Source organism: Drechmeria coniospora, chromosome 01 (assembly GCF_001625195.1).
Source record: "Drechmeria coniospora strain ARSEF 6962 chromosome 01, whole genome shotgun sequence".
Lineage (NCBI taxonomy): Eukaryota > Fungi > Ascomycota > Sordariomycetes > Hypocreales > Ophiocordycipitaceae > Drechmeria > Drechmeria coniospora.
The window spans coordinates 9,819,039-9,842,100 of record NC_054389.1 but is presented as its reverse complement, the minus strand read 5'-3'; the positions used below and the strand labels follow the sequence as shown (position 1 = coordinate 9,842,100).

Here is a 23,062-nt window from a genome sequence, read left to right as displayed (position 1 = left end):
ACAACCTGGGGGCTATGCGTATTCCGTACTGCGTACTCGAGTCGAATACACCTACCTAGTAATTACTTGTACTCCGTAGAGTAGCACTACTAGTGCTGTAGGTGGTACTAGGTAGGTAGGTAGCTTGGTGCACAGAGTATTATAGCACACCTGCTTGTGCGGCTCAGAGTACTCTGCACTGGCATTGCACCCACATGTACTCCGTACAGCATCGGTGCTGTCCATGCCAGCAGGTGGGTGTACTGTACGGAGTAGCTGTAGCTGGTGGTACTAGCTGCTGTAGCCTCTTCCTCCCAGTAAGTATTATGTCGGACTCGTACGACCTGTGACCATGCTCGCCACGGATCCTATGGAACATGCCGTTTCGTTCATCACCATCGATTCCTTGGTTTCTCGTCGTGCAAAGTAATGCGGCGCTGGGTGATGCGTCTGACCATCTCGCACAGTGGTGGCGGATGCCGTAGGCGTACGTCGTCATGGTTGGCGCCAGCGGTACAGGATGCCAAGGGCGACGGTAGGCCTCGCTATCGTAGCCATCAGTGGACCGGAATCGCTGGAACCCCATCCGAGGCCGCTTCCTGGCCTGGCCATGACGAAAGCCCTGCACGGCCGTCGCTCATCCATCCGTCCTCCAAACCCCCCTCCATGCCGCCGACGTTGGCCCCCTCTGCTGCCTGCATGTATAGCCACGGCCTGCCCCTTCATCATCTAGCTGCGTAGCTCCCGAGACGAGCGCTGTCTCGGCAAGCATCCATGTCGTCGCCTCCAACGATGCCCGATCACCCGGTGCTGACGCAAGACTCCTCCATGCTCACCCGCCGCTTCGGCAAGGAAGTCATCAACTATTACGCCGGCAGCCGCCTCAACCGCTACTCCTTCCTGCGCTCCGACGCCAAGTTCTTGAGCAACGCGGCCGCCTCGACGTCGGCTTGCTTCCTCGCCCTCAGCAACCTCGCCCCCCTCGTCCTTGACAAGCGCTCTCTCGCCCTCCTCACCTTGGACGATGTCGAACCGCTCATAGGCCGCGTGCTGTTCGCCCAAAGTGATGCTGAAGCCATCGAGCAGTTTGATTCATCCACCAAAACGCCCTTGGTCCTCTTCTTGGGTGCCCTGGACGAAACGGACGCTCCAGAGCTCGAGACGCAGAGCCATGGCATCGTCAGGGCCCGGCCATTCTTCGCCGTCGACGCCACCCCCAGGGAACCCTACGCCGACGCCGCCTCTGCCTTTTTGCGGCAGCAGGAGGTGCTGGGCAGGAAGCTGCAGACCGACTCGAGGAGCATGACGCTCAACGCCGAAGCCGGTGCGTAGTCTCCTCTCCGCCTTGCCTTGGCCACTCGCTTGGGCATGTGCCGCACGTCTAACAGCCGCAGCATCCATCTACGCCCAAGCGAGATCCATGATAGACTGGAACGGCCGCCACCCCTTCTGTGCCGGCTGCGGAAACGCCAACCTCTCCGTCGAGGCCGGCTACAAGCGTGTCTGCCCCCCCACCGATCTCCGGGGCTCCGCCGATGCGGAAACGCGCGGGGACTGCCCGACCCGCCACGGCGTCTCGAACGTGTGCTTCCCGCGTTCCGATCCTACCATGATCGCCGCCGTCGTCTCCGCCGACGGGTCCCGCATTCTGCTCGGCCGCCAGAAACGCTACCCTCCCGACTGGTACAGCGCGCTCGCCGGCTTCCTCGAGCCCGGCGAGTCCGTCGAGGAAGCCGTGAGGAGGGAGGTCTGGGAGGAGGCGGGTGTCAAAGTCGGCCGAGTCGTCGTCCACTCCTCTCAGCCTTGGCCGTACCCGTCGACGCTCATGCTCGGGGCCATAGCCCAGGCGCTGCCGGGTGAGGAGACCATCGCTCTGAATGACAAGGAGCTGGAGGAGGCAAGATGGTTTACCATCGACGAGGTGCGAGATGCTCTGAGGAGAGGCGCAGGCTCCCTCGTCAGTCCGCCGTCAAAGGAACGCAAGGAGGGGCAGTTGCGCGTGCCCCCGCCGCAGGCCATTGCGAACCGGCTGATGACGGCCGTGGTGGACGGCTACATGACCGGCATTCCCAAGATTTGATGATGCGATACATGCGCATGCACCGAAATAGCCGCGTCTATTTGGCGGCAACATGCTTCGACCTCTAGTCCGACCTCTAGTCCGACGTCCGTGGCACCTGCGCCAACCCAGCAAACGTAAACCCTTCCACCTTGGGAGTCGGCAGAGGCTCGACAAGTCCCCGCTCGTATCGCACGAGCCAAACGGCGTCGGCGTTGATGACCGAGAGCGCCTCCCGGACCTCCTTGTTTTCTTCCAGCACCTCCGACAGCAAGAGCAAGATGTCGTCAAACATCCCCTCCTCCACATGCACGTACGAGACAATAGACGTCAGCAGCTTCACCACTGCCTCCCAGACCTTGACTGGCGAGGCGTGGAGCCCGAGACTGCTAGATGACGGGCCACCAAGCTCCCGCGTCGACAACCTGCCTTCCAGGCCGCCCTGTGATCGGATCGGAATCAGCACCTCGCTGCCTCTTCCAGGCGGGGGGTCCGCCTCGAAAGGCCTGCGTCGAGTCGACCTGCTGGACGCTTGCTCCTTGACCTTGCTGCACCAAGCGCCAAGTCCATCCCCCCACTCCGTCCTGAACCTTGAACTCAAGAAATCACCAGCTGCTTGGCACAAACCTGAGAGCGCATGGCATGCTTCGATGGTGATGTAGCTTTCCTGGTCGTAGAGCCTGCCAATCACGACCGGCCAAACGGCATTGACAAGGGGTAAAAAGGCATCCTCATCTCCGGCTAGGATCGACGACGCCGTCGTGAGCAACGCCAGCAGAGATCTCCTCAGCTTTGGCGTCGGGGATGTGAGATAGTGTTGGGTGGACGTCGCTATTCTGAGCAGCAGTTGGTATGTCGGTGAGTTTGGTGGCCTCTCATCGCTTGGTGCACGCTCCGGCTCCTGTGGCACGCCCGTTGCGTCCCCAGCGGCATCGGATGTCCAGGGGGTTTCTGGATGCCCTTGAATACGCTTCTCACCCGCAGCCTCTGCGGCGTCTCGATCCTGTCGCGCCTTGCGCTTGTCCAGGAAATCGAGCAAATCGACAAACTTTCCTTCTGGTGCCTTCTTCTTGTGGTTCGCGGCTGTACGTTCCCGGTCGGTCAGTAGGCCGCGTTCTGCTTCCGACGCTTGATCGACAATCTCTTTCAAGACGGAAAAGAGGCTCTCGACGAAAAAAGTGTAGCCGTGATAGTTATCCAACGCGGCGAATACAGAGTCGACAACGTCGTCGAGGAAGGGTATCAACCGCGACCCCGCTAGGCGGATCATCATCAGAAGCACCTGCATGGATGCCGGAGAAATGTCCAGCGTGTTCAGCCGCAGAGAGACAGAATTGACCATGTAATCGACGTTTTCGACCATCAAATCGGATACACTTGCGTATTGGCACGACCCCGCTATGCTGTTCAATGTCGCCATCGCGTGTTGTTGCAATTGCACCTTCTCGGATCCTAGGTATGTCGCGACGGGGAACAGGACATCTATCAGTTCAGGCCGGAAGGAGAGGCCAGATCTGTGTGCAGCATAGGCGGCAACTTCCATTGAAAGCGCCTCCAAGCGCCAGTCTGCCGAGTCAGAGTCCAAGTGGGAATCCAAAATCTGGATGGCCCATCCGTAGAGATCGTCCAACAATGTCTCCGAGTCTCCCGACCGTTCGGCGAGCGAAAAAGAGGACAGATCCAAGAAGGCTTCGGTTTCCGCCGAGTGTTTCTGTGCGGCCTTGAGCAACTCGAAGCAGAGCCACATGGCGGCTACTTGGTCCTCCGCCGGCGTATCATGAACGTACTCCATCATCATCGCCCCTAGCTTGGCCTTCTGCGTTGCTGAGCCAATGATGCCCATGAGTCCCAACAGTTCGAATCTCAGGCCCTTTTGGCTTTCGCGGGCCAAAATGACCGGTTGGAATGCAGCTTGACCAGGTAGTTCCTGCAACGTGGACCCATCGAGGAGCTGAAGTTGGTTGGAAGGGCTGGATGGATGCGATGCCGACTTCATGATGGCGATGATGCTGTCTCTCAGCGCGCTAGATATGGCGTCTTCAAGAGTTGATGATTCGATCCCAAGGCTCTGCAACAGGCCAACCCCCTTGGACAAGTTGTGTACCGCAACCCGTTTCGAGTCCTCGTCAGCTGCTTGCATTATCCTCGACAAACTTGACATCCAGTTATACACGGTCGTCTTGACATCTTCTCCCAGTTCGGGGTATATGATGGCTAGGTGCCTCAAGCTTGTTTGCGCCGACACGTTGCTGTCATCGCCGCAATCGAGGATGATGGCAGTTTCAACCAGCATGGCCGTGCAGTTCGACAATGTTGCGCGACATTCGTCCAGCAAGGTGATGCAAAGCTTTTCGAGAGCCATCTTGACCGCAGGGGCATCGTGAGTACGAAGCTTCATGGTGGTTGATAGAGCGAGTTTAACTTGATGTACTGTCGCCTTGAGCCATGCTGGGCTAAGAATCTTGTCGCCCTCGATGCTGTTCTGCTCCACGCCTTGATGGCCTAGAATTGACCTCATTCTCATGTCACCCAATACCCGGGTCAAGACCAACCGCGTAGTCTCTAGGCAGCCTGATAGCACGGCTGTCTTGTGCCGTTTCGGCGTGGCAAGAATCTTAGTAAGAGATGACACAGTTCCCGGAAGAAAGCTTGCCAGAGCGTCTTGATCCCTGAGTGCGGCATTCACAGCTTGCAAGGATTTCAGCGCCTCTCCCTGAACCTCGGCGTTGGCGCCGTCAACCGCGCCGTCCAGCATGACGGCGATTCCGTGTCCTAATATAGGAATCGTGTCCTGTTCGGTCAGACCATAAGATGCCGTCGCCGAGGAGGCGATGGTGTCGAACAGGGCTGTCTGGGCGCGAAACGTCTCCAGCACAGTCTCTTCGGGAACATCTCGCTTGTTGCGAGAGTCAGGGGTTCCATCGATGATGAAGATGAGGAGACTCAATATTTGCTGCACCATCTTGGCAGATAGTTGGGATTTCCAACCATGTGTGATGAGAATCTGGAGGCATTTCACACAATTCTCCACCAGCATCATCGGATACTGATCCATCTGGCGAAAGATGTGGTACATGGGAAAGAAGACATACTCGGCCAACTTTTCATCGAGTGCACCGGAGCCAATCCCTGTTTGCTCTTTGAGAATAGCGAGCAGCTGGGTTGTGAGATCGAGCAGTTCTCGAGGAGCCGATGGGGCCTCCGACTGGCGGATGGCCAGTTGGCTTATGCCAACACAACATGGCTTCAGCTGCTAAAGAGTCAGCTCATCCATCTCTAGGTTGATACGAGTCTAAATCGACTTGTACCCTTTGGAACAGCGCATTGCGATCTTGGCTGCGGGGTGGTTTGTCCATGTCCGTCCAAAGGTCGTCACGACAGCCTCGCCTAATACCCAGCTAGCCTCTCTGCGCATGACCTGCCACCGTCTCAAGAAACTCGATGGTGGCAGGAAGCTCAATCTCAACTGGCGCTAAGCCTCGGGGTTTAGAATAGTAGGTAGTAACGGTGGCGATGACGTTGGCGGCATTGCAGTAGTGAAGTCTGCATCCCAAATCATATCCGGTTGATAATCAACGCGTGAGACACCGTGCGCACTGTGCTTGGCCAAGTAGCGCTATACCCCATAATGCAAGTGGCAGGACGCTGCCAGGCGGGCACAGTGGAGAACAGGTGAAGGGCCCAGCACCTGATGCCTATCGAGGGTACAGTGTGTCCTGCAGCTCAACTTCACTGTACGCACCTTCAGTGTCGCACTTGAGATCGGACCTTTCCAGGACGCGCGAATTTGATGCCTAACGTCTGACATTTGGAATCCTGCCGACACCAAGACCTGACTCTCCGGCTTCGAGGAAAGATACCAGGCTGCTTTACCTCTCCACACTGACACTCCTTGAAGGGCGTATCTAGCACAATGGCAAGTGTATGCACCAAGAGTCCTTTTCCAGTGCATGTGCACCCGTTCAAGGTTCCCGGCCAAAGCACGTGCGCATATGAAATGGGAGAGCCGTCCTCTCGGAATGCCCTCATCTTCATCGGCGGCCTTGGGGATGGACCTCATACTACGCCGTACATCAGAACAGTGGCGAGGCATCTGCAATCCGAAGCTTCCAAGGCGCTGTGCTACTCAGTCTTCGAGATTCGCCTGCGAAGTTCATTCATTGGTTTTGGCACTCGCAGCTTGAAGGAAGACGTCGAGGACATCTCCGCTTTTGTCAAGTACCTCCGTGGCATTGGCAAAGAGAAGATTGTCCTCTTTGGCCACTCCACAGGCTGCCAGGTAGGATGAAAGGCTTCTGTCGGTGTCCCGGCACGAAGTCGCAGACAGCTGATGTCTGCAGGATTGCATGGAGTATGCGGACTACACTACGCACCAAAACATTCCAGTAGACGGGTTTATCCTCCAGGCACCAGTCTCGGATCGAGAGTCCATCGAGAATGCGTGCTCGGATTATCATGCCAGCCTTGATGTTGCCAAAAAATGGATAGCCGAGGGCAGAGGAAATGACTGCCTTCCATCAACCGACAAGGTTGTCTGCTTGCTAGGAGCTCCAATCTCCGCATACAGACTGCATTCGTTGTGCGCTCAAGGGTCAGAACAAAGCTCTCAGACGCCGCTCCTTCGTCTCTTGCGTTTGTTCTAACTCGAAAGACAATAGGGGCGACGACGACTATTTCTCCTCAGACCTTGATGACGAGACAGTCTCGCGCTTTTGGAAACGGTTCACGAAGCCAGTGCTGGTGCTGCACTCGGAAAAGGACGAGTATGTCCCGGCGCGTATTAGCCAGGTCATGCTGAACAACAGATATCGCGAAGCAGGCCCTTCCGTGAGCCAGCTGTCTGGCTTGATTCCGGATACCGGCCATACCGTCAAGAGGGAGAAGGCCCGAAATTGGCTCGCCGAGAGAGTCGTGGCGTTTCTCCAGACCTTGAACGGCGAACAAAGTACAGTGTAGACGAACAAAGGGGATGAGGAAGATTGGGCCCACGATGTAGCATCCGCTCATGTCCCACCCACCAGGAAAGGAGGGAGGGACTGGCAGTTTCAAGGCCCATGGCGCCGTTGACGAAATGGATGACCTGGCTCTCCATTATGCTGGCTGACCGTCGATGATGAGTTGCCCTCGACTCGCCGCTCGCTCCTTGGCATTCTGCTAGGTCAACAATTCATTCAGGTCCTCGTACGGCTGCGATTACTATGCACGATGTGCACATTGCATAATGGTCCAGCGGCTGAGAATATATGCGTCTTCAAAACTCGTCTGTTGGTGCCTCCGACCTGCCGACCTGCCGACCTGCCGACATTGGTTCGCTTCGCTCTCCTGGTCCCTCGTTCGTGGAGACTTGGGTTGGACCAATTGCTGGGTTGGGTTGGTGACTCAGCGGGGGGTTCTACTGGTTTCGACGTGGATCGCTGTACTCCGTAGCCTCGTCTGGTGGGGATACGACTGGAGCCCCGAATCGTATCTAGCTGCATTATTTGGCTGCGTTAGCGTTCGCTGACAAAGCGTCACCGCCTTACTCGTACTCTCCATGTACATGCACTACGTACTACTGTACACCTACAACCTCGATCAGCTAGCTTCCGTCCCTGCCTTGTTGCCCGTTCTCGTTTGTTCTGTACTTACTTAAACCGCCGTCGTAGCCTAATTTGCTTCCTATGCACAACGACCATTGTTGATTCCGCTCCGTCATCCTCCCGCCCAGGGCCTCGTCGGTGCTCTCGAGCCACTGCAGCAGCCTGTGTCGCTTCGTAGATGCCTCCTACTTTCGACCGCCGCGCACGAGACCGACGTTTGCCAATTCGCCACCGATCGCCGCCGACGACCCGAAAGCTCGCTCGAGCATGCCGTGAAAACAGGTGAAACACCGCATAGCAGGAGTCAGAACCACAATCGATGGATTCGTTCTCCTATGGCCATCAGCAGCGCCTGCTGAACACCGGCTCCTTCACGGGCCTGCGGCCTCTCCACCAGCTGGGCGCCGGCTACCTTTCGGCTTCGCCGTCGAAACAGCCGTTCTGCGGCAACGAAGAAGGGTGGGGCCCGTTGAGCCCGCACCGTTACGACTTCACCCCTTGCTTCATAGACGTCTGGGTCGCCTCCGTATCCGTCTACGGGCTCGTCTTCGGCCCCGTCGCCATCTGGTGGTTGTTGAAAAGGAAGCAGCAGCTCGAACATGGCACCTCCAAGAATCTTCACTTCTGGATCAAGCAGACGCTCCTCGCGGCACTCATTGCAGACGTCGTCGTCCAGCTGGCGATTCAGATAGTCAATTACCAAAAAATATGGCTTACCGACTTCCGCGTCTGGACCACCCTGCTCACCATCCTCTCCATGGGAGTCATCTTTTCCATACAGTGGATCGAGCACACCAAGTTGAGGCATGCCAACGGGGTGGTGCTCTTCTATTGGCTGCTGCTCATCATCTCTCTTGCTGTCAAGCTGCGCTCCCTCATCTCTCAACAGGTGTACGACACCCATCTGTCGTACTTTGTCACCTACTGCGTCGGCTTCGGACTCGCCATCGTCGAGTTTCTCGTCGAATGGCTCTGGCCGCGCAGCGCCTCCTCGAGCGGCTACGAAGCTATTTTGGAAGATGATGAATGCCCGGCCGAGTATGCCACCGTCTTCTCCAGGCTCACCTTTTCCTGGATGACGCCCCTGATGAGGCACGGCTACAAGGTCTTCCTCACCGAGAACGACCTCTGGAGCTTGGCCAAGTCGGATCAGACGAAGAATACGGGAGAAGCCTTCGAGGATGCCTGGAAGCACGAGCTCAGGAACCGCCCAAACTCGCCATCCCTGTGGCTTGCCCTCTTCAGAGCCTACGGCGGGCCCTACATGTATGCCGCCGTCTTCAAGGTGGGCAACGACATCGCGCAATACCTTCAGCCTCAGCTGCTTCGCGTCCTCATCAGCTTTGTTGCCTCCTACGGCGAAGATATGGTTCCGCAGCCCATCATCAAGGGTGCCTCGATTGCCCTGGCCATGTTTGCTTGCGCCGTTTTCCAGACCACCATGGTCGTAAGTAGTCCCATGCGGTGCGTGCTGACGCTCAGTAGCTGACCACCCGACAGCATCAATACTTTCAGCTCACCTTCGAGACGGGAATGCGCATCAAGGGTGGCCTTGGTTCCACAATCTACCGCAAGTCGATGCGCCTATCCAACGAAGGAAGGTCCTCCAAGTCGACCGGTGACATTGTCAACTATATGGCTGTCGATGCCCAGCGCCTTCAAGACCTTACCCAGTTTGCTCAGCAGGCTTGGTCGGCTCCCTTTCAGATCATCATTTGCATGGTTTCGCTGTACAACCTTGTCGGATGGTCCATGATGGCTGGCATCGTCGTCATGATTGTCATGATGCCCGTTCAGGGATTCGTCGCGAAGATCATGAAGAACCTGCAAAAGGATCAGATGAAGAACAAGGATGCCAGAAGCAGGCTGATCAACGAGATCATCACCAACATGAAGAGCATCAAGCTCTTTGCCTGGGGCTCGGCCTTTATGAACAAGCTGAACTTTGTCCGGAACGAGCAGGAGCTCAAGAACCTGCGGAGAATCGGTGCGACCCAAGCGTTTGCCAATTTTACCTGGAACACGGCCCCTTTCTTCGTCTCCTGCTCGACATTCACCGTATTCGTTCTTACTCAAGACCGTCCTCTAACGACCGATATCGTATTCCCCGCGCTCGGTAGGCTCAGTGCCCCTCCCCGCACCGACCCCGGCATCGTTGCTAACCGCCATCAGCGCTCTTCAATTTGCTAACGTTCCCCCTTGCCGTCCTTCCCATGGTCATCACCGCCATCGTCGAGGCATCCGTCGCCGTCGGTCGACTGACTTCCTTTCTCACCGCCGAGGAGCTCCAATCGAACGCCGTCACCGTGAGAGAGGCACCCGAGGAGATGGGCGAGGAGACGGTCATCATCAGAGAAGCTACTTTCTCGTGGAACCGCCACGAAAGCAAGAACGCTCTTGTTGACATTGATTACACCGCGTACAAGGGAGAACTCTCCTGCATCGTTGGTAGAGTCGGCGCCGGCAAATCGTCCTTCCTCCAGAGCATCCTAGGAGGTCTTTGGAAGGTCAAGGGTGACGTGGAAGTTAGGGGGACTGTCGCATATGCGAGCCAACAAACGTGGATCCTGAACGCGACCGTCAAGGAGAACATTGTGTTTGGATACCGTTTTGAGCCGGAGTTTTATGAAAAGACGGTCCAGGCCTGCGCCCTCTTGGACGACTTTGCTCAGCTCCCGGACGGCGATGAGACTGTTGTCGGGGAGCGTGGCATCTCTCTGAGCGGCGGCCAGAAAGCCCGCGTGTCGTTGGCCCGCGCCGTATACGCCAGGGCGGACATCTATCTGCTAGATGATGTCCTGTCTGCCGTCGATTCCCATGTTGGCAAGCACATCATTGACAACGTGCTCGGAACGCGAGGCCTGTTATCCTCCAAGACGCGAATCTTGGCCACAAACGCGATTCCGGTATTGCGTCAAGCCAGCTACATCACTTTGCTCAAGGACGGCGAAATCACCGAGAGGGGGACGTATAGCCAGCTGGTCTCCCGAAAGGGTCTTGTTGCCGATTTGTTGAAAACGGCAGGACATGACTCCAACGGAAGCGGCTCCAGCAGCGCCAGCCCGCCGTCGAGCGAGACCTCGACGGTCATCGAAGCCGAAGCGTCACAGAACAAGGAAGAAATGGAGGAAGCGCTCGAAGATGTTCCCGAGATGGCTCCCATCAAGACTGGTCCATCATCCTTGGCGGACAAGCCGCGGTCTGGCAGCACGGCAACGTTGCGGCGAGCGAGCACCGCTAGCTTCAAGGGTCCTCGAGGCAAGCTGACGGATGAAGAGGTGTCTGGAAGCGCCAGAACCAAGCAAACGAAGGAATTCGTCGAGCAGGGCAAAGTCAAGTGGTCTGTCTACGGCGAATATGCCAAAGAGAACAACTTGGGTGCGGTCGCCGTCTACATCATTGCCTTGCTCGCGTCCCAAACGGCAAATATTGGTACGTGGCCCGCATGCATGAAATGCGTCCTACCACTAACTTGAACCAAAGGCGGCTCTGTATGGCTGAAGGAATGGTCCGAGAACAACCAGTCGGCTGGTTCAAACGAAAACATTGGAAAATACATTGGGATATACTTTGCGTTTGGCATCGGCTCCTCTGCGCTCACCGTCGTCCAAACGCTCATCCTGTGGATCTTCTGCTCCATCGAGGTCCGCTCCCCTCCGAGATGACCAGGGCAATAGGCCCGTTAGAGGACAGTGAACTGACAGAAGTACAGGCTTCGCGGAAACTTCACGAGCGGATGGCGAACGCGATATTTAGATCTCCCATGTCCTTTTTCGACACGACGCCGACGGGTCGCATTTTGAATCGATTTTCTAGGTTTGTTGTCCAATGAGGCAGGTCGTGGAAGGGCCAGGCAAGACTGACGGTATCCAGTGACATCTATCGTGTCGATGAAGTCTTGGCTCGAACGTTCAACATGCTGTTCGTCAACGCGGCCAAGTCCGGCTTCACGCTGGTGGTCATCTCCGTCTCGACGCCGGCGTTTATCGCCCTGATCATCCCTCTTAGCCTGACGTACTACTTCATCCAACGGTACTACCTCCGAACGTCTCGTGAACTCAAGCGACTGGACAGCGTTAGCCGCAGCCCGATCTACGCCCACTTCCAGGAGTCGTTGGGTGGCGTCACGACGATTCGAGCGTACCGTCAGCAGCAGCGGTTCGAAATGGAGAACGAGTGGCGGGTTGATGCAAACCTACGGGCGTACTTTCCCTCCATCAGCGCGAACCGTTGGCTCGCCGTGCGGCTCGAGTTCATCGGCGCCGTCGTCATCCTCGCCGCCGCGAGCTTCTCCATCGTCTCGGTGGCGAACCACAGTGGCCTGAGCCCCGGCCTCGTGGGCTTGGCCATGTCGTACGCGCTGCAGATCACGTCGTCGCTCAACTGGATTGTCCGCCAGACGGTCGAAGTCGAGACCAACATTGTCTCGGTCGAGCGAGTTCTCGAGTACGCGAGACTGCCTAGCGAGGCGCCCGAGGTGATCCCCGGCAAGCGACCGCCCGTGGCGTGGCCGGCCAATGGCGAGGTGGACTTTGAGAACTACAGCACGCGGTACCGCGAGGGGTTGGATCTTGTGCTGAAGAACATCAGCCTCGACATCAAGTCGCACGAGAAAATCGGCGTCGTTGGCCGTACCGGAGCCGGCAAATCATCCCTCACATTGGCCCTGTTCCGACTCATCGAGCCGGTCAGCGGCAACATCAGCATCGACCATCTCAACACATCGTCGATCGGGTTGCTGGATCTTCGGCGCCGACTGGCCATCATTCCCCAGGACGCCGCGCTGTTTGAGGGATCCGTCCGCGATAACCTCGACCCTGGACACGTCCACGACGATACCGAACTTTGGAGCGTGCTCGGTCAGTCCCACGTGGCGTGCGCCGACGTAGGGTGATTTACATTTGCTGACCCTGTCGTAGACCACGCACGATTAAAGGACCACATTGCCGGCATGGATGGCGGCCTTGAAGCCAAAATAAACGAAGGAGGTGAGTGAGCGAATAGATGACGGAGGGAAGAGCGTGGAGTGCGCGAATGACGACCCGAGGAACGTTGGAAATCATCCACACACTTTCTTGGGATGGGATTACTAGCCTACTGTAGTCCAACTGGTCCATCTGCTAACTTGTCGACCTCCCACCAGGCTCGAACCTCTCGCAGGGCCAGCGACAACTCGTCTCTCTCGCCCGGGCGATGCTGACGCCGTCCAACATCCTCGTTCTCGACGAGGCCACGGCGGCGGTTGACGTCGAAACGGACGCGATGCTGCAGGCCACGCTGCGGTCGCCGCTTTTTTCGCACCGAACGATCATCACGGTGGCGCACCGTCTCAACACGATCCTCGACAGCGACCGTGTCGTGGTGCTCGACAAGGGCGAGGTTGTTGAGTTTGACACGCCGCTTGCGCTGTTCAAGAAGCAAGGCGCGTTCTATGGGCTCATGAAGCAGGCCGGTTTGGAACTGGAGTAGGAAGTTGGAAAGTGACCTCCAAAAAGTCAGGACCACGAACGGCGTGTGATGACTTTTGACTTTTGCACATCTCATAGGACAGTCGGTGTGTAGAAAAGTAGGTATCGAATGTCGAATGTATGTAGCGATACGCACCGGACGGCCCATGTGTGCGTCCCTTTGGTGGTGACGGAGATGAGATAACATTGCTCGGCAGTACGAACTGATCGATGGGTCTGTCACGAAAGCACCATCAATCAGCACACCTCCCGCACCACCATGTGGCCGCCTCCGTCCCGTTGGATTTTGGACAACATTGTTCCACTGTACGCAGTACAGACTGGTTGATGGATGGGCATGTCACGGCACGCACAGTCAGGACGCCTGCGGCACTACTACCATGGGTCGACCTCGTATCCATTCTTCGGAACAGCAACGAAGCGCAGGCGTGTTGCCTTGCGGAAATCCCATCAGCCGAACGATGATGGTCCCCGATCCCGATCCCGATCCCCGATCTCAGGTCCCCGAGACGACAAGAGAGATGCAGAGGGCACAACCAGGATGAGGAGACGCGTCTGCAAATGGTGGACCGACGGGATGGTGGACGAGAAAAGTGAATACATGCTGGGAAGCCTCTCAGCCGGCAGGGTCCCCGGATGGCTCAGCAGGGAAAGGAAAAGCACACAGTAATACTGCGGCATGGTCTCGATCTGACGTTGAGCGCAGGTGTCGTTGACAGGGGGGCGCGCACCGTGGTCATGCAGAGGTGCAGTCGCCATCCATGTCCAGCACGTCCGAACCAGAGTACAGTACGGAGTGCATGCTTTTGTGCTTCCATGAATATTGCAAGTGCAAGTATTTCTGTCTACCTGGGAAGAGGGGAGCGTCGTTACACGGGCCGTCCAGGGCGCAGCACAGCAGGGAACGCAGCCGGACCGGGAAGGTCGCCAGGGGTTTCGTGACACGAGAAGAACAGAGGGTTGATGATGCACACACTGCAAGTACATCCACCAGGACATGCCCCTATGTGCAGGTTCGATGTAGCCCACCGTTCTTGTGTTGATGATGACGGCCCCGATCCAGGCGTAACGTGTAGGCGTACTATCATGATGATACACTTGCATGAACACACCTACACGTGTACTGTAGCTGCGTTTGGTCACGCCGAGACATGGTTGTTTGTTCATCATGGGGATTGATTTCTGTGCCCGCATCCGTACCGCACTCGTAGAGTGCATGTACGAACAATCCCTGAAACAAGAGGCCGGCCCGGGTTCCGGTCGAGGAGGTCGTCACACCGGTGTCTCGGAACTGGTCTCACATGCATGCGTAGAGTTGCGCACCGGAACGGAGTACCCCGTCCATGGATCTGCAACTGCATGCATGTACGGCATACGAAGCACTCCGTACGTGTACTCGTCATCGGAAGGCAAAGTCAGATGCTGCTCTGCCAGGCGTCTGCATCAGACACCTGCAAGTACAAGCACTCATGGAGAGACACAGTCATGGGGAGGGGGACTGAAGTCGGAGCTTGAGCCAATGACAGTTGCAAAACCACCTGAGTGCTCGACAGGTTTCAGCACTAGCACTCACAGCATCAATTGTCGTCGACCCTTGTCGCTGCTCCACGGCTACGGGAAGCCACAGGGTCTACCGTTGATGGTCATCCTTGGTTCGGTATCGGAGTACGTGCACCTGCCATTGCCGGCCGTTCAGCGACATGGGCGCCAACCTTGATTTTCGCCCCCTTTCCAAGCAGTCAATGGCTGATGGGGAATGGGCAGCACCATTCCGAGAAAGGAGGGGAGAGATGAGAGAAGAGGGGAGATGAGAGAAGAAGGGAGATGAGAGAAGAGGGGAGAGGGGAGAGAGGAGAGGAGAGGAGAGGCGAGGAGAGAGGAGAGTAGGCAAGGTGGTCCAGAATGAGCAATATCCAAGGGGAGTTTTTTATTACATTTTATCGGAATGATTTCAACCGTTTAAGCGATTCGTCCGCCTTGCCTAGATTAACTCTGCCGTCAGGTCAGATTATACATTACCTCTCGGACCGGATCGCCACTCTCGGTCCGCTCGTCAGCCCTCCATGAAGCATACCCAATTTCTTGAGCTCGAGTCGAGCTCGTCATTAGTCAAGGATGGCTCATATTCAAGGCAATATCACCGGCCCATTCGTAGATGGCAGCATAGATATCAGCCTTGGTTTGGTTCCAATGGATTCTGGTTCGGGCGCACATGACTTTTTTCAACGAGACATCGAGAGACGAATCTCGATACAAGTACGTGCATATGAAGCCATATCAAGTCTAGCATTGTTGGAAATGGCCGCGTCCGCCTGGACAGAGAATGAACGCCCGAGATTCAAACATGTACATTTCTTGTATTGAGGCGAACTCCAGAGATCATCAAGCTCTCTTCTGAAGTAGGGCTCACACGAGAGGTTGTATTGCAAGTACATGTTTGCCCCTGGAGTCGGTACTCGCGCTCGATGCGCGCGTACTTGCAGGTGTAATTTCTGCCCGCCTACTAAGCAAGTACAGTACTTGTTCAGCACAAGCAAGCACTGCAAGTACAGTATTACATTGTACTCTGTACTGTAAGCACTTACCTACTGTAAGTACGGAGTACAGCAGATGGGGAACGGAACGTCCTTGCGGGTACAAGTACAGGCAAGCCAAGTACATTAATTTTCACTGCAAGTACTAATACTACGGCGCTTGTCATGTACGGAGTATTAAGTATATGCAAGGTACCTTACCGAGCAAGTACGGAATATTATTACTATTAATAAAGAACAAAATTCTTTTGTGGCACAAAGGCAACAGTGTCGAGAATTTTCTCGTAAAGGCTCAAAGTCTAACGCAAAGCTGAAGCACGGTAATAATAAGCGTGAGCTCCTTCTAGGACCTTTTGTATGATATATCAGATTCCACATTAGGTAATCTGTACGCAACAAGTGCAAAGCTCTGGCCCACAATGAAAATGTTCGTCGAACTACGCCGTACGGAGTACCGTACAATTATTATTACTCCGTACGAGTACTTATCTTATTGTACGAGTACAAGTACTTTCTTACACCTAATTACTTGCTAGTACGATACTACACCTACTAACTGTACGTACTGTACTATTAACACTCCGTTTACACCTACTTACTTACAGTACAAGTAATTACGGAGCACGGTTGGTGCGGAATACATGTACTGTACTGTATGTACTGTGTACGAGCACAGTAAGTACTTACATACAGTACATGACCATCGGTACATTCGTACTACTGACCGTCAATGCCACTGAGTGGTACAAGTGCAGTACAAGTACGGAGGAAATGCGGATACAAATGACTGGAATGCTCGTATACGATATACTAGTGCACGTTTTTGGACTTGCACCCAAGTGTACCGCTGTCCTTGTGCGCTGTACTCCGTACACTTGGGAGTACTTACTCACAGCACGGAGTACATGTAGGTAGGTGTACATGTACACACGCACATACCCCAGCATTAATACGGATAGGCACATGCCTACCTAGCTGTACTGAAAGTAAGTACATGTAGGTGTAAGTAAGTACTTTTGTACAGTAAGTAATAACTTGCGTACAGTACGTGCAACTAGATTGACGCCCACCTAGGTTCTCGTACATGCTTGTAAGTACCTGCAAATATTGCACCGTACACTGTGCTTGCTTACTTTGGCAGTTGCATCAGACCGTGTATTAATTACTGTATTGTTGCTTGTACGGAGAACGGAGCACTTGAGTACTATATGCAAAGGACGGTACGAGTATCTGCACGTGCAAGTACTTGTACATGCACTTTGGAAGTAAGTACAGAATTGAAGTTCTCGTACGGCTGTGCTTGTACTATTGCCATGTCACCCAAAGTACTCCGTACCGGCACCTGCGTGTACTGTACTTGCAGGCAAGCAGAATCGATTGAAGCGGTGTCTTTCCAGCGCCTAGTTGTAATCAAGCACGCCTGTGCCTACAGCACTTACATGTACTTGCAAGTGCATGTAGGTACTGGGCACTTGTACCTGCGCGCCGTGGGCGTGCTGTACACATACGGTGCTGTGCCGCACTAGGCCCTCGGACCAACAAGTACCTACTGACGACGGAGTAAGTACCTAGTACTAGTTACTCCGTACTTACAGCACGAACACTTGCAGTGTACTTGGGGGTGTTTCCCCAGCGGCGCAACATTTGCGCATGCGCTTGTACTGTGCTGTAAGTAATTACTCCGTAGATGTAAGTACAGTAAGCACAGCTGTCAACTACAGTACTGTACTTGCAGTATTACTTACTCCATACTCGTACTTGGTATGACAATTCGCCCACATGCAAGCACTGCACATGTAATACTGTGCACCTACCTGCAAGCATGCCTGCTGTGGTTGTATTCAACTCTTAATTTCAATCAAGTATGTGACCTTCTCGTCCATTCTCCTCCAGAGTCTTTGCCAATGACCATTGCGTGCGACCAAGAGCAATTTCATACCTCCTTGTCGTGGGGCTTCATAAGAACACGATGCAGCTATATCGTGCGAGGCCCGTCAACACCTTGCCAGCTGGCCGGAGGTTGCAACGGAGCCGACAACCCGGGACCCGGGACTGCCGAGGTTGTCCGTGACCAAGCCAAAGTTTGGTCATTTTTTTTTCATTGCCGCGGAGAAAGCTTGGAGGTCCGATCGATTTCATGTCCCTTCGCACAAGTACAGCAAGTACATGCAGGCGCATCCTCTCGGGACCGGCACAGTGGCACGTGTACTTGCTGTACCTACAGCCAGGTTCACGGGACCGTCTGGCTGGACCTCACGGGCCGGTTCAACCACGGGCGAGCGAAGCTGGGCGGGCTGCCTCGTTCGGTAGAGAACGGGGTCCCATGAGAGGCCCGGGTCAGGCGGCAACAAAGGGCAGCCCCGACTTGCGGCCTCGGTCGAGCCCAATGCTCGGGATGTTGCTCGAGTACTGTACAGAGTCGACTTGCGGAGGGATGTGCCGAGGCAGAAAAAAGGCTTTCGGCCGAGGGTAATTGGCAGGCACTCTGTTTTCTCGTGCCCTCGAGGCCTTGACATGATGAACGGGGTGCCGCGAGGCCATGTGAAGTCGATTTTTACCGCAAGCACGTGTTCATGTCCTCGTACGGTAGCACTGGGTGGCGGTGGTGAGTGGACGTGAAACATACGATGCTATAATAGTGCATGCTCCATACTTGCGTGCAAGTACTTGCTGTACGGAGTACGCCTGTACAGTATAGTATACGTTCGTGTGTTGGTGAAGAAGTACTCGTATCGGGACGTAGGCGTGCTTACGAGTACTTTTTTGCAGCACCCATAAGAAGCACACGTAAGTAAGTATGGACGGAGCATGACGGTACTGCAGCACGAGGGCTCCTATCTACTTTGGGTACAGGAAGCAATACTTGCATGCAATAATAATACAACGCAAGTATCATGCATGCGAGTGCTCGCACCACTATCGTCTGTTCAAGTAAGTGCATGCACACTTTGGCGTGTATGCACTAATAGCTGCCCTATAGTCTCTTCGTCCTTGCTATCAAGGACACTTGCAAGCGTAGCCAAGTCCTCCTGCATTTCCCTCCGCACCTATGGCACGCCTAGCACACCACGCGACCAAGTAAGTAAGTACCTGCACCGTGTGCAGCAAGTACGAGCAATCGCAGCAACTCGCGTGCAAGCATCGTCGCCTACCTGCACTGCCAAGCAGAACTTCTCAATCACCATGACGTGACCCGCCCCTCCCCCCCACTAATAGGCCGCCGAGAATGCTCGCATGCGACACTTGCTCGTAGAGCCTTGACTTGTGCGTTTGGACGCATTTCGAGCCAGCTCGGCTGCAACGTCCAGCAATTTTCCAGGATTGGAAGACGGCGCCTTTGCGAACACGTGCTTGCTCACATGTACGGATGCAACACCGCAGCAGGCGTACGGTGGGGGTGGCAAGATGAATTGGCTCGCCAAACGTCACTTGCTTCAACGCACACGTGGGGATGATGCGAGACTAGCCGGACAGACGTATGCAAGCATTTCCACCAACGATACTCCACAGTACAGCTACTTTGGATAGGAGCCATTCATCGACGTTTGGGTCCGTCGGGTAGAGCAACGGCGAGGAACAGGGCATGCCAAGTATTACTTGCAAAAGTACGGAGTATTGTAGACGGATGATGCTCCGTAAACGAGTACTCTACAGTACATGTACACTCGGAGACGGAACATCATGACCGTTGCATCCCCGACTACACCGACTTACTTACATGGACGTGGAGAACATGGGTCCGGATGGGCTGCGGTCATCTTCGCCGACCAACTTTCCTACGACGAGGGGCGCTCGAGTTCCCATCCGGTCAAAGGATGCAACTTGCTCAGCATGCGCTCCGTACTCGTACCGTTCACCTACCTGGATGCATGGCGGAGGAGGGCCCGAACAGTCCTCTCCCCCTACAGGTGCATGTTCTTTCATCCGCCACTGCGCAGATGCAGCGACGCTACAGTGCACCTGCGTCGTAGGAGTCGAGAACGTACCGCACACCGGTAGGAGGGCGGAGACGGGCGTTGCGGCACATGGAAATGGTCGTCCTTGCATGGCAATCGCTGCCAGGACGGGGTCGTGGTATGCTTCCCTACGGGCACCATTAGTTGTGCTTGTGCCGAGCGCTCGTGCCTGGCAAGGACGGAGCATTATTATTGCTGCACAGAGTATGGAGTATTCGGCACGAGTACTTGCTCCGTAACAAGCATGGTGATGATACCTGTACTCCGCAATCATACTGTACGGTAAGTACTCGTCCGTCTGAACGTGGGCATCGGAAGGATTCCCTTGGATCGTCCCCCTTGTCGAGAAGGCGAAAAGGAGCCCCCCCCGCCGCCCCCCCTTTGCTGCAGCGGGGAGAACGGGGGATGGGTGCGGCCGCTGTCAACGACGGCGCGGGAGGGTTCGAGGTTATGAGCCAGCCGCGCATGAATGGCAACCGACAACGGGGGCGGGGCGAGGCGAGGCGAAGGAGGCCTGGCCGTGCGCACGGATTCTGCGGCTGGCCCACGGGAGCTTGGCTCGCTGGTCGTCCAAGCCGACATCCGAACGAGGTCGAGAGATGATTTATTTTTGATGCAAAGACTTTCGAGCAGAGATTTCGAGCGTTGAAGTGGCAGGAAAGGTAGAGAGTGGAGGTGAACGACGACAAGGCGTGGACGCTTGCCGTGCCTGGACACTACACTACGTAAGTACAGTACAACTGCATGCACACGTACGGAGTACGGAGTACTTTTGCCAAACTTGTAATACGTTGGCAGTAGTAATAATCACTGCATCACTCCGTACTCTGAAGTATGGACGTGGACAGTACAACTACTTACTCAAGTACACATGTACTTACTGTAAGTAAGTAAGTACAGTACTTGTACGTGTACATGCTTGCTTGCACCTATCGACTGCCACAGTAAGTACTGAACTTGCTTACAGTACATGTGCACCCACCTACTTACAGTGCACCTATCTGCACCTGCAGCGCACAAGCAAGTGCCTACTACTCAGTAAGTATAGAGGCATCTGAGGCATCATGTGCGCCTACTCGTACTCGTCCGTGCACCTAAAAATACCTGCTTACTACAGGTAGGCAGTCTTTGGGTGCTAAAGTACTAGGTACTTACTTAGGTTCGTCCTGGTGATTAATTACTTGCTTGCATCAGAACCTGCTAGGTCGTCAGCGCGAGTGCGTGCCCATTCGTCGTAGGTGCCTCGATCTCGACTGGGCAAGGCGAGACATCCGGCACGTGGACTGCACATGACGCTGGAATCCGAGACGGCGACGAGGACGGCACGACGAGGTTTGCCTCTGCCGCTCGCGAGCATGGCCTCGACGGCTTGGACGATCAGTGCGAACCCCCGCGATCGTCGGCCAACCTCATGCCGTGGCCAGGCACGGGCGACGATGGATGGCCAGCTGTTCGTGCCCTCTTCGTGCGCTGCGTGTGCCCTGTTTGTGGACCCTCGGCCTTGAGACAACAGATTCCAGCCAGCTGCGGTGCGGGCGACACGACTCCACCACGTCCCCGTCGTGAGACAGCGGAAGGCATTCCGCGGGAGCTGGAGTGCTGTGAGCTTACTTTGATCGATTCCCCTGGTTCCTGGTTCGCAGGCACACCAGGAGCGCTGTAATTAGATACACACCATCCACTCGCCGGGCATGCTGCCACGTACAGTACAAGTGCTGCAAGTACGGGCCAACGTATGCGGGTGCATGCGCTCCGTACCGCCCGAAGGCTGCACCGGCAGCCGTTTTCAACGCCGTTGCCTCGCGCCTCGATGGAGCGGTGGAAAAAGCAAAACCGGCTCTGCTGTCTCGCGAGGCTGTGGGTCAGCATGCAATTGTACTGTAAGTACTGTACGCTCGCTCAGTGGCACGAACCTGACGGCTGGCCCGGCGAGACTAGCAGGCGCTGCCGCTGCGGGGAGGGGGGAGGGGTTGGTCAGCCCTCAGCCGCGCACCAAGGCCTGCGCAAAACGGTGCGAGCGCTGTAAGTACTTGCAAGTGCTGATAGTCTCAGCAGGCGTACCGCAATACATGCACAGAACGCGTTGTATTCGTGCGCCAACACCTACCATCTACTAGTAGGTGCGGAGTATTGCCTGTACCTACCTCTTTTTCCACAGGCCATCTGGAAACCCCCTGCAGTGCATCTGCTATGCGTACGAGTACTTGGGTGCCCGCACGGGTGCTCGCCGACGCTCTCGCATTGTCACAGCTTCGCGCTCCCCCGAGCCATCATCAAGGGAGAATCACCTGGATTGCCGCATTGGCCAAGTCCAACATGGTTGGCGATTGGGTTTCAGACTCGGTCATTACTGTGCGTCGTGCGGAGGGAGTACGTACTAAGTCTGCCCAGATATGCATGCGGCACCAGTTCAGCCACGCACAGCACCTACTAGGTACTAACCTAACTAGTACCTAGCAGGTCCTCGCTGTGCCTAGCACGCAACGGTGCAACCAGCTGCAAGGTTGGCGATGCTTGTAGGTGCGCAGATGCAAGTAATCTCGCTCCGCACATGCGCTCTGAACGGCACTGCGCGGCACATGTACTGTACGGCATGCCACAAGGTGCGAGTGCGTCAGTAGGTGTTGGGAGTCGTCGTGTTGATCGACGGCACAACCTCCGCCCCAGTAAGCTCCCAGCCGTCACCAGCGATTCGCCATCAACGGGGAATCCCGTGCGAAGCCATTCCTCGGCAGCCGTGCGTGTGCATGTGCAGTGCTCGATGCACATGGCAGGAAAGTACATTTCCTTCCCTCCCCGCACACCCAACTACGCATGCAAGTGTGCGTCGTGTGCGTGGTTTGTATGTGTGGGAGGATGTGACGGCAAAGTGATGGCCAAGGGACGGGCTGCGCATCCGATGCCGCCATACCAGCACGACCAGCCTCAACTTGCACCTCTTGTGGCTTCTCCTCCTATCCAGCCGCACAGCACCATGGCGCTCCGGTGCGCCTCCGGTGCGCTCCCGCGCCCGTCGTGGCTGCCCGTCAGCACAGCAGGGATTCCAAGACGGATGTCTAGCCGCCACTGCACGCATCTCCCCTACAGGCAGAGTCTTGTTTCGTCGTTGGCCCGGTGCAGCTGGTGCAGGTCCATTGGCCATTGGCCATTGGCCATTCGCGCATGCACGCACATGGACGTTGTAGACGTACGTGCAGTACTTGCTCCGTAGGTGTACAGTACAACTACGCACTTGCGTTGCACGTACAGTAGTACAGTACAACTACTTCGAGCTCGTGAGTGGAAGTCGCGCAAGACGTAATAATAATACTCCGTGCGGACGAACACAGAGTACTTACTGTACATGAACCACTACATGGTCACGTGCATGCGGCAAGGCAATCCCATATTCCCGGTCCTGCATATTTGGTGAGGAGAACAGAACATCAGTGGCACTGTGCTGTGCTGCACACCAAGCACTCTGCAGTACGCTCGCCAGTACAGCAAG

The 23,062-nt window shown here is 55.7% G+C and overlaps 5 protein-coding genes across 5 annotated transcripts; 4 read left to right on the top strand and 1 right to left on the bottom strand.

Annotated features, from left to right (window-relative positions):
* Nucleotides 1–771: 771 nt before the first annotated feature.
* On the top strand, nt 772–2,059 carry DCS_02603 (uncharacterized protein; the record flags this gene model as incomplete). Its single annotated transcript, XM_040799930.1, has 2 exons — nt 772–1,303; nt 1,374–2,059. The coding sequence occupies 2 exons, from the start codon at nt 772–774 to the stop codon at nt 2,057–2,059; spliced, it is 1,218 nt and encodes a 405-aa protein (XP_040660813.1).
* Nucleotides 2,060–2,135: 76 nt separating this feature from the next.
* Nucleotides 2,136–5,394, bottom strand: DCS_02602 (HEAT repeat protein; the record flags this gene model as incomplete). Its single annotated transcript, XM_040799929.1, has 2 exons — nt 2,136–5,291; nt 5,347–5,394. 2 exons carry the CDS (start codon nt 5,392–5,394, stop codon nt 2,136–2,138), a joined length of 3,204 nt encoding a protein of 1,067 aa, XP_040660812.1.
* A 557-nt stretch (nt 5,395–5,951) lies between these two features.
* DCS_02601 (Esterase/lipase superfamily protein) lies at nt 5,952–7,142 on the top strand (the record flags this gene model as incomplete). The annotated part of the gene is made up of 4 exons (XM_040799928.1): nt 5,952–6,317; nt 6,379–6,617; nt 6,697–6,983; nt 7,060–7,142. 4 exons carry the CDS (start codon nt 5,952–5,954, stop codon nt 7,140–7,142), a joined length of 975 nt encoding a protein of 324 aa, XP_040660811.1.
* A 794-nt stretch (nt 7,143–7,936) lies between these two features.
* On the top strand, nt 7,937–13,086 carry DCS_02600 (multidrug resistance-associated protein 1; the record flags this gene model as incomplete). Its single annotated transcript, XM_040799927.1, has 8 exons — nt 7,937–9,064; nt 9,118–9,733; nt 9,790–11,049; nt 11,101–11,261; nt 11,330–11,433; nt 11,491–12,476; nt 12,537–12,605; nt 12,761–13,086. 8 exons carry the CDS (start codon nt 7,937–7,939, stop codon nt 13,084–13,086), a joined length of 4,650 nt encoding a protein of 1,549 aa, XP_040660810.1.
* A 7,360-nt stretch (nt 13,087–20,446) lies between these two features.
* On the top strand, nt 20,447–21,238 carry DCS_02599 (uncharacterized protein; the record flags this gene model as incomplete). Its single annotated transcript, XM_040799926.1, has 3 exons — nt 20,447–20,457; nt 20,568–20,613; nt 20,780–21,238. The coding sequence occupies 3 exons, from the start codon at nt 20,447–20,449 to the stop codon at nt 21,236–21,238; spliced, it is 516 nt and encodes a 171-aa protein (XP_040660809.1).
* Between the last annotated feature and the right edge of the window lie 1,824 nt (nt 21,239–23,062).